Source organism: Trachinotus anak, unplaced genomic scaffold, assembly GCF_046630095.1.
Source record: "Trachinotus anak isolate AG129_WGS33_773 ecotype Australia unplaced genomic scaffold, CSIRO_AGI_Tana_v1 ptg000049l, whole genome shotgun sequence".
Taxonomy (NCBI): domain Eukaryota; kingdom Metazoa; phylum Chordata; class Actinopteri; order Carangiformes; family Carangidae; genus Trachinotus; species Trachinotus anak.
The window spans coordinates 88775-98981 of record NW_027273900.1 but is presented as its reverse complement, the minus strand read 5'-3'; the positions used below and the strand labels follow the sequence as shown (position 1 = coordinate 98981).

Below are 10207 nucleotides of genomic sequence, written 5' to 3'. Positions count from 1 at the left end.
ATTCAACAACACACACACACACACACACACACACACACACACACACACACACACACACACACTTGTACTTCTATCTTTGTGAGGACACTCATTGACATAATGCATTCCCTAGCCCCTTACCCTAACCCTAACCATCACAACTGAGTGCCTAACCCTAATCCTGACCCTAACCTTAACCTAAACCTAATTCTAACCATAACTCTAAAACCAAGTCTTAACCCTCAACATGTGATTTGAAGGTGTCTCAAAAAGTGAGGACCAGCAAAAATGTCCTCACTTTCCCAAAATGTCCTCACTCTGTTAGTAAAATACTTTTTTTGGTCCTTACTATGTAGCAAGTACAAGTACACACAGACACACTCACACACAGACACACACACACACACACACACACACACACACAAGGGCAAATAGCCAATCGTTTTCATTTAGACTAAAGAGCTTGCAGACACAAGCAGTGTGCAAAGGTTTTAGACAGTAACAGACGTTTAGGTTCTTATCCACCAGCATCAGAGAGACGTCTGATTGGTCAACGGACAATGACCCCAGACATCAAAAGGGATCTCATACTCACATATGTCGGAGCACTGTGGTCCCTGTGATCTGTTTTTGATGTTATGTGTTTTTTCTGTTTCCTGAATGTCTTCTTTGTAAATGCTGGACAATCAAATGTCCCCTGGTGGGACACTACATGGACACTGTAGTTTATTTTGACTCAATCCCACAAACAAATCCTGCTGCAGAAATACTCACGACATCACCAAATGTGCACAGTCCCTCTGAAATGTGCTCTTTTCTCCTGTTAGAGTAACTTGACCACAGGTCCCAGCTGACAGAGGAAACAACCACTGACATCTTCAGCCACAGATGGAGCAGGGACGTCGGAGAGTATTGAGAGAGTGATGAATGAGAAGTGCAGAATCACACCAGCCTTTTCTTTTAGCTTAAACTAGAGTTCAAGTCTCAGCACCAGGTCTGTGTGGCCTGGTTCTGGTTGTATTAATCCACCAGAAGAATCCCAACAAATGCATTACTTACTCTGCTCTACAGTGTCCAGCAGTTGAAGCTATTTAAATTATTTAAGCCTTTTTTTCAAAAGTGAAAAGTATTATATTATATAGTATATATTGGTGACCTATTTTTATAAGTTACATCATCAGTAGGAAGAAATGGGCTTGAGGCTAAAAGCCACAGAGTCACAGAGACTAATTAAAGTCTTGTTGGTTTTGTTAACAACAACAAAACCATGAAATAAAACCAACCTGACTCTTTAAACCAGCGGACTGTATACTCCTCTTCAAATGTTAAACTTTTATCCACATTCCATAAACTTTCACAACAAGCAACAGAAAGCATAATCGCAGTGGACCCAGGGCTTCCTTGGTGTGTTTGGATTTGTTGACATGATTCGTTGCACCTCTGTGACCTCCCAGGTCTTTGACCTCTCTCTGCAGGCTTTCTTTTTCTGGTGTCAAAGGTCAACAGTCAGCGGTCAACGCTGTCTATCACAGTCCAGACGAGACCACAGACTGAAACCACTAAGCCCCATCCAGACCTCAAGCTAAAGCAAACACTTGCACTACTCAGTGTTTTGTGTGAAAAAGGTCATTAATCACAAAGAACACAACACGACCTTGAGCCTGCGGAGACTCCTAAAATGTTTCTACCTTTAAATGTGTGACACACAATAGAGAAATTGTCTCAGACGTATAAACATCACAAGAGTTTGAGTAAGAGGTTGTTTTCCCTGTAATGACGCCAGCTCCCAGGCTGCTGCTGTGTTTACTCACACTGATGGTAAGTTTCCCTTTTGTCTGGCTGAGGAACAAACGTTCCCACACAGACGGAGCATGGAAGGGAATAAAGGACTTTTTGTTTTACCTGTATCTAATTAGCTTCTCTCAGAGGTTTCTGTGAGTCATCTGAAGTCATGATATGGCTTGCATAACGCAGCTCATGTACACAACTGCAGGTACACACATGTATACAAACACACACACACACACACACACACACACACACACACACACACAGGTCTCAGACATGAAGATGATATGGTGAGATTACAACAAACTGGAGCTCAGTGGTTCAGACATGTCTCGTTGTCAATAGATTATCTGTGAAGTCGAGCTCAGCAGGAAGTTGCTCTGCGACCAACATTAATGTGAAATGTTGTGTTGGCACATTAAGAAAGTCTGTTATCTCACTGGCTTGAGCACCAGGCAGGAAGAAATCTCTACATTTGGTGTTGAGCTGTAAGTGTTTGTGTGGACTGAGCTGCGTCATTCAAAGCTACTTTCAGGGAAATGTTGATCCATGAAATATCCCGACTCTGCACTCCCTTCAAAACACTCATCTGCATCTGCTCCTGAGCACGCTGAGGCTGCAGCACAAGAAGAGCAAATGAAACAGCTGCTGCCGTTCAGCTCTGTGGTGTAACTTAGATCATCATAACTGACGATGTATTTACAGTAAAGACTGAACCAACATTAAATGTGGGAAGTAACTCGCACACACAGACAATGAGTAATCATACAAGAGACCACATTCACACACTCTGACACACTCGTGAATAAATCCAGTGAACAGATCAACACCAACAACGTCTTGGTTCATCTCTCAGTTCTTCTCAGAAGATGTAAAAATTTAAAGACAGGTCCCAAATATACAGTTAATGTTTTGGAGAAGTTCCCACAACAGCTGGACTCTGCAGTTTTTACCAATAAATTAATCAAACAGGAATAAGTACTGAATTTTCTGGGAACTATTTACAGCTGTGGGCTGATACACATCTGGAGCTCCAGTGAGTATTAATGGCAGCAGGACGGTGAACGTGGGACTGAGTCAAAATGAATTACATTGCCCATGTTTATTGTGATGCAGAATCATGTCGCCCTGTGCAGCAGTGTCGCTCACTGATGTGTTTTAATCGTCTCTGCACGACTGTGGGGATCAACAGAGGAATCACAGATAATAATATTTATTATTTGCTGACAATTAGAAAAGTATAGAAATGGTTCCAACTTGTGACTTAAATTAAATCTTTGGTTGACAGGAGATACTGTATCTCCTCAGTGAGCGGCAGGGTGGGAAAATGTTACAACAAAAAATAATAATAATAATGGGACTGACTGGATGGCACCCAAAGGACTTCTGGTAAATGTAGTGTTTCCATACTTGTCCTTGGAAACATCAGCTGTGCACTGACACATGGTGAACTCTGGGGAGACTCATCAGATCCTACAGCACTGCTGAAATCCACACAGGCTGTTGTTGAGCTCAGGACGATGTTAGAAGAGTGTGTGTGTGATCTGTGTGAGTGTGTGTGTGTGTGAGTGTGTGTTTGTGTGAGTGTGTGTGTGAGTTTGTTTCATGTGCAGGTCTGTCTTTAGCAGTGACTTGTTTAAGTATTTCACTGTGAATGGCTTAAGGAGGTATGAGTGTGTCTGTGTGTCTGTGTGGGGGGGTGGGGGTGAGTTATTGTACTGCATAGTCATCAGGGACTGAGGGGAATGTAATGTGAAGGAACAGCTTGGGGCCCACTTTATAACTAAGTCAAGCGTGTAACAACCTCCACCCACCACACCTCTTCACACACACACACACACCTGCAGGACCTGAGGACAAGTGGGTCCTATGATATACTGAGCGCTCTAACCACAGACAGACACACAGGTAAACTGTCCCTAGACACTAATCCTGTGCAGGTGTGTGTCTGAGGGAACACATGAAGGTGTAATAGTGTTTCACTCTGTGGGTTAAACTATATAAAGTGTAATAATGTGTGTGCCAGTGACTTCACCCCAACCACTCACTACAGAATAAAAAAAGTAGACATGAGGGTGCCCCATTTACTTTTCTTTACTTTTTATGTCCATCCACATGGGAGGAACCTCTGCAGTCCGATCCAGATGGGTGGGGGAGGGTGGGGTGGGGTGGGCTTGGGGGTGTAGGGGTGAGGGGGTTAGTATACGTTTCAGGACCAACTCGTGAGACACTGAAGAAGAGATAAGAAAAGAAACCAAAGCTGTGGGTTTGTTCCTATGGATGAGCTCATATAGAGCCACTCAAGCCTATAAATCTCATCTCAAACATCCTCTGAGGGAGTTTTACTGCTCTGTAAAGGGATTATATGTTTAACAGCTCGGTACTCTTTAGGATATCTTCCTTTCTCTCCAAGTGGTCGTCAAACACAGTGATATATATGATCTCTTTCTTAAAGTAAGAAAAATCCTCTCTCAGAGAGCTAAGAAAGGAACCGACCTCGAGTCATAACATCACTTCTTGGACTTCGCACACCATTGGTCACAGTCAGAAATCACAGTTTTCTACTGGCAGATGGCAGATTTTTTATCTGGGTTAGTCTTCGTCTACAGCAGAAACGGGGCACAACATGTATTTACTGTTGTGTGATACTGGTGAGCATGGTGGTTGACACTGAATGGGACTTCAAAATATTTCATTTTGATTGTTTTAAACTATGTGAAAACTCACTTCCTTAACTGGAACATGGCTTTAACAGGTTTAGACTGGTCACACCTGCAACTGGAACAAAATACAACAGGCTTATGTGACATAGGAGCATTCAGATTAGATTAAATATTATAGTTAGAGATAGATTATTATATATTATTGGATTATAGCCAGTGATGCAAGTTGAGGTGGAGCTAATGTGAGTCTGTAAAGGGAGATAGTTGCAGTGGAGGCTTTTTAAACTTTCACAACCCTGAGGGAAGCTTGGTTTAGAGACTGTGGTCAAACAGACAAGCAAACCAGCTATGAATATAACAACAATAAATACAGAAAAATATACAAAACCACCATGAGAGAGATGAGAAAATGAGGAGAAATGAGAACTCGGTTCAGACCAGTCGCAATTCACAGCTGGTGACAGAGAAAATAACATTTTGCAGTGGTGGAAGAAGTATTCAGATCTGACTTCACGGCACGTACAAGTCCTAAATTTAAGTTACAGTCCATCACTATTATTGGAGAAATTTGGTATCAAAAATAAAAACACTCATTATGCAGAAAGACCTCTTTTAAATTGTTATAGTATCATTGGTATTATTATTACTATTGTTGATGCATTAATACATAAGCAGCGATCATAACAAAAACTTTAATTTCAAATATTGAATATGCTGTTGGATGGATTAATCTACAACAATAACTCACATGTTATTTGCTGATCATATGTTTTGCATGTTAAGAGCAACAGCTGTCAGATAAATGTAGTGGAGTAAGAATAATGACATTGACCTGTGAATTGTAAAAGTATAGTGAAAAGTATCGGGAATCAGGAAATGGAAATTCCAAATAAAATGAAAGTAGGCAAAACTGCACTTAAGTACACTATGAATAAATGTACTTTACAGCTCTGACATTTTGTTAAACCAAGCTGAAATAAGAGATCTCGAATATCAGTTACTATTAACCTCTGGTAGGAAAAACCTCGGGTGGGGCTGTTTTAATGCTGCAGGAACTTCTATATACTTTTCTTTGAGCCTTAATAGATATTTTTAAATGGACTCTCCTGTGGTTGGAAGTAAGCAGCCCATTCTCTTAAATAAGGTATTGAGGTATGTTATTTGTGCATTTTTCTTTACTCCGCAGTAAGTTTCAGAGGGAAACTTGCTTCTTCCTGATAAAACTGGAGCAGGTTTCTTCTGTGTCTTTACAGTGAGCTTCGCCTCCTGCAGCTGCAGTGAAACGTGTGGGCGATGTGACGTGATGTTTGTGCGCCGCTGCCTCTGCAGCAGCGCCCTCTGCTGTTAGCGCAGCGTATTACGTCAGAAGCGTCACGCTGCCAGCGCTCTTTTCCCATTGGCCGCTGTCGGCCATGTGACCCAAACAGCATCATGGCGGCCGCAGCTGCTGTCCGGTCGAGCATGGGGCTGACTTTGAGACTCTGCCGGGTCGTGCCGGACTGCGGCTCGGGTCCCGTGTCCAGGCTCAAGAGCGGGGTGAGCGGCGCGGCCGCTCCGCAGAGGAGAGCCTCCGGCGGCTTCCGTACCATGATCAGACATCTGCAGACGAGTAAAGGTGAGCGGCAGCTTGCTAACACTTCAGCCCCAGTCAGAGGCTGGTTGTGCCCCGGCTCTGCTCTTAACACGAGTCTGAAGAAGTGGTAATAAGTTCTATAAGTTATCTGCTCCATGGAGCTAAAGCTCCGGGTGTCAGCAGAGTTTGTTTTGCAGGTGGTCGAAGGAGAGCAACAGATATTAGAGTCAAGTTCGCTCAATAACACTTGTGTAACCGAACTTCATCTTCCTCAGATGAGGTTGTGAAACTTAGTGCAACATCGTCCTGCTGAGCCGGCGGCAGCTCCTCACCGGTGCTTGTTTCCTCGCAGGTCTCCACCACAGGGAGGGGGGGGGCTCCAGCGCAGAGGACCCTGAGGATGTGTAAGTTTACTTTTCATTGGCTTTTCGTAGTGAATATGTGTCGGTGTTGTTGTTGAGCATTATTTAATGCTGCACCTCGACAACAACCGCTCTGTAACACCGAGGCTGCAAAGTTCAGGTCAGTGAAGGCCACACTTGATTTCGAAAGATCTGAGAATTTTTGCTTAGTCACGTTAAACTGGCATTTTTTTCTCCACACTGACCAAAGCCTGAACTCTGATTCAACCAGTGGTGAAATTTAATCTAAACAGAAGTTGGTGGTGAATCTGAGGCATTTAGAGAAATTGTCCACAGACTCGCACAACATAAAAACAGTAGTTTGATGGATTTTCTTGCTTCACATTTATAGAGCAAAATTTGGTAAAAACATTTGAAGCTCAGAAGGTAGAGCCAGCTCATAGAAGTAATATTGGGATGTTTTTAGGCTTTATAGTGATATACAATATTTTGAAATCTCCTCTGAAGTGCTTCATAAATGCACAGTTGAGCCCTTTGATGCATAAAGAGACGCGCCTGTCGCTTCACTGCGGCGTTGTGTGATGTAGAGATTCAGCATCTGCCTTTTTTAACACGACGAGCTGTTCCTGCAAAAACAGAGAGAACGAGTCACACTGACACGACACCAGAAACATCATGTGTGTCTGACACCTGAACCAGTTCACCCACCTGCATCTTCAGTTGAACACGTATAAACTCACTTTGGTGCTTCATCTTTTTCTCCAGTTTCCTCTGCTACAGACACAAAACACACACCTTACCTACGTCACACACACACACACACACACACACACAGTCAGGAGAGTTTTCTGGATGGTCCGGGGAGTGTGTCTGTGAGGGGCAGGCAGCTACAGGAGCGAGCGAGAGGACTGACACCAAAGCAAACTTCATGCTGGCGTCTTAAAACAGTTGTGACATTTTAAACCTGATGTTCACGATGTGGTGGTGGTCGTCTACATCCCACGTGGAACAAGCCGCGGCACACTGACCTCCTCCTCCTCCTGTCCACACATGTCAAAGTGTTGTTGAGCGAGACTCTGAGCTCCCGTTGATCCTAAAGATGAAAAACGTCCATTTACAACAAGCTAATAATAATTCAGTGATATAATAATATAATATAAAAAGAATCTACCTTGATAAATGTTGGGTTCTGAAAAGACCTTTCATGAACAGAAATCTAAACTTTGATCCAGCAGCTTCCTGGATGAACCAGAACTGAACTCACAGCTTTTGGCCTCCTCTCAGAGGTTTCAGCAGGAAACCGTTTTCGTTTCTCCTGACACAACAACACCATGTGTACCCACATTAGTTAGGTATTTGCAGCACTGATTAGTACCAGTTGGACAGAAATTAAATGTAGGCAGTGGAAAAAGGTTTGCACTCTTTGAATTTAGACTTCTTCAGAAGTGGTATCAGAACACATCACATTAAGAACAAAAAACTTGAGATGAAAAACTGAAGTATTTATCTCTTACTTTCCACATCTACGAAGGGTGAATGTGTGTGGAAACATTTTTGTCATTGAACCTTAGAACCATAGAACATTTTTAACATGATTTCACCTTTTTGGATATGTAATAATGTCATGTTTGTTCTCTCTTTCTACCTTGATAAGAATTCAAACACTTTTCTGAAGATGGAGCATGTTGTTCCTCTTCTGCTTACATCGAGTTAAAAAGCAGAATTGTGAAAGAAAACTTTGTCAGACAAACTAAAAATATGATAAATAAAGCCAAATTATTTTTAAACCTCAGGATGATCTTGATCCGTTTGGGTTAAAGGCATTAGATATTTTATAACTCTTTCAAGAGGGGTCTCTTCTTTGCTGTGCAGGGTGAATGTGGTGTATATAGACCGATCCGGCCAGAGGATCCCAGTTAAAGCCAAGGTGGGAGATAACGTTCTGTATCTGGCTCACAAACATGGGATTGACCTGGAGGGTGAGTGTTTACACAGTTAAAACTCTCTGAGATATTGGTGCTTGGTTTGAAGACGACTGTTGCTCATGGTCTGTGTCTCTGTTTTATGTAGGAGCCTGTGAGGCATCGTTGGCCTGTTCCACCTGTCACGTCTATGTGAGCGCCGACCACTTTGACAAGCTGCCAGACCCTGCTGAGCGGTAGGTCTGCCGCTGATGATTCTGCTTTAACCACCACATTTGAATTTCAACAAATGCATGTGATGGGGTGTAAGAAAGATCACCGAGTATTAACAGATCTGTTGGTTGTTAGGGAGGATGACATGCTGGACATGGCGCCCATGCTTCAAGAGAACTCCAGGCTGGGATGCCAGATCATTCTCACCCCAGAGCTGGATGGCATTGAGCTCACTTTGCCCAAAGTCACCAGGAACTTCTATGTGGATGGTCATGTTCCCAAACCTCACTGAGAAGAGGCACAAGTGGTAAAGAGGGGGACTGGAGAAGAAAGAGGGGGTGTCGCTGTGAGCTAGACACCATGTGTGCTGGTTGAGAGAGGGAGCGACCATGAAGAGATGCACGGCTAGCATAGTAAAGTCGTAGCAACTCCCAAGATGTTTTGCCGACTGACAAATTCCAAAGCTAACCAATGACATGACAGGCATGCAGATGACATCACACACAGCCAGACCGTGAGTCTGTGAAATTAATGGTTACATCCCAAAAAACTGTGATGGTTCAACTGATAGTGTATTTATTATGTGGAGCGTTCTCAGGCCAGAATCAAGACACCGTTCAATCTCACAGCTGTTCTTTGTTAAAACAGGTTTTAAAAGACGTTTCATGAGTGTGTCGTAGAGCAATTTTTAACAAAGTGCATCTTTGTGCTGTTGAATGGAGCATTCCTTGTTACAGCTCATATACGCACAAGTATCACAAGATGTTCTTAGTCTTCATGGCCAGTCCATCATTTTCACCCTGATTCACTTCAGATATTATATGTATAGCATTTACTGTCATTTTTATGTACCAGGTTCATTTGTAGGCGTTGTGATGGCTTTTCATTAAGGACCCACTGACTATAGTTAACCTAAGACACAAACCTCAAGAGTTTTCCTCGGTGTGGGACTGAAGCCAGATGCAGCAGGAGAATCCAAACAGTTCGTTATAATGAAGGTTTTCTGAAAGACACAAGTTGTCTGAAGTTTAAGGGATGGGCTCTTAACACATCAGCATCCAGACTGTTGAAACTTACATTTTATTCACAAACATTTCAAAACATATTCAGGTGAATGGACCCTTTCCACTGCAGACACTGAGTTATCCAAGCAGGAAAAGCTCAGGTGGGATTAATCACTTTAATGATGGCTGCATTCCATTAAGGTGAGCCACTCCCAGGGTTCTCACTCACTGACAAGGTTTATTGTGTCACTTAATGGGACGGAGCCATTGATGGAAAATGCATTTAAAGCTCTTCTTGTTTGGCACAAGTGACTGTGGCTTGATTGGATGATCTGGTTCAGGTTTTTGTTTGGATCCGGATCAGGATGGAGGTGGAGATGAGTCCGTTTTGAGGCTGCTGGGCTTCAGTTACCATGGAATGAGTTTACCACATCTGCCCTTTACTTGTTAAGTCTACTGTACTTGTCTAACTTACGCACAAATGTAAGTGAACTGTGTATATTATGTCTTAGAAATTACAAATATTTAAAGCTGTGCAATAAAATCAATTTTAAAAAGCATTTTGTGCACTGCTGTCATTACCCAGCAAACACTGAACACCAGCTGAAAAGCACTCGAAGAAGAGAAACACTACATTTCTACTAAACTTCTGATTAACCTGAAATAACCAATTCTAATTCAGTGCAGGAGCCGCAGGCGCCCA

The 10207-nt window shown here is 42.7% G+C and overlaps 1 protein-coding gene and 1 long non-coding RNA gene across 2 annotated transcripts; one reads left to right on the top strand and one right to left on the bottom strand.

The window, feature by feature from the left end:
* Window positions 1–5711: 5711 nt before the first annotated feature.
* Window positions 5712–10064, top strand: fdx2 (ferredoxin 2). The gene is made up of 5 exons (XM_071473319.1): window positions 5712–6045; window positions 6356–6407; window positions 8238–8344; window positions 8436–8523; window positions 8636–10064. The coding sequence occupies exons 1-5, from the start codon at window positions 5862–5864 to the stop codon at window positions 8790–8792; spliced, it is 588 nt and encodes a 195-aa protein (XP_071329420.1). The 5' UTR covers window positions 5712–5861; the 3' UTR covers window positions 8793–10064.
* LOC139615401 (uncharacterized) lies at window positions 6860–9548 on the bottom strand. Its single transcript, XR_011687365.1, has 3 exons — window positions 9426–9548; window positions 7074–7458; window positions 6860–6991 (listed from the first exon to the last, which is right to left on the bottom strand). It is a non-coding gene; the product is annotated as an uncharacterized lncRNA (long non-coding RNA).
* Window positions 10065–10207: the final 143 nt, after the last annotated feature.

Coding starts and splice junctions, on each gene's coding strand:
- fdx2 (XM_071473319.1), top strand. CDS start 5,862: ATGGCGGCCGCAGCTGCTGTCCGGTCGAGCATGGGGCTGACTTTGAGA. Junction 6,046..6,355: donor ACATCTGCAGACGAGTAAAG/GTGAGCGGCAGC, acceptor GTTTCCTCGCAG/GTCTCCACCACAGGGAGGGG. Junction 8,524..8,635: donor CTGCCAGACCCTGCTGAGCG/GTAGGTCTGCCG, acceptor GTTGGTTGTTAG/GGAGGATGACATGCTGGACA.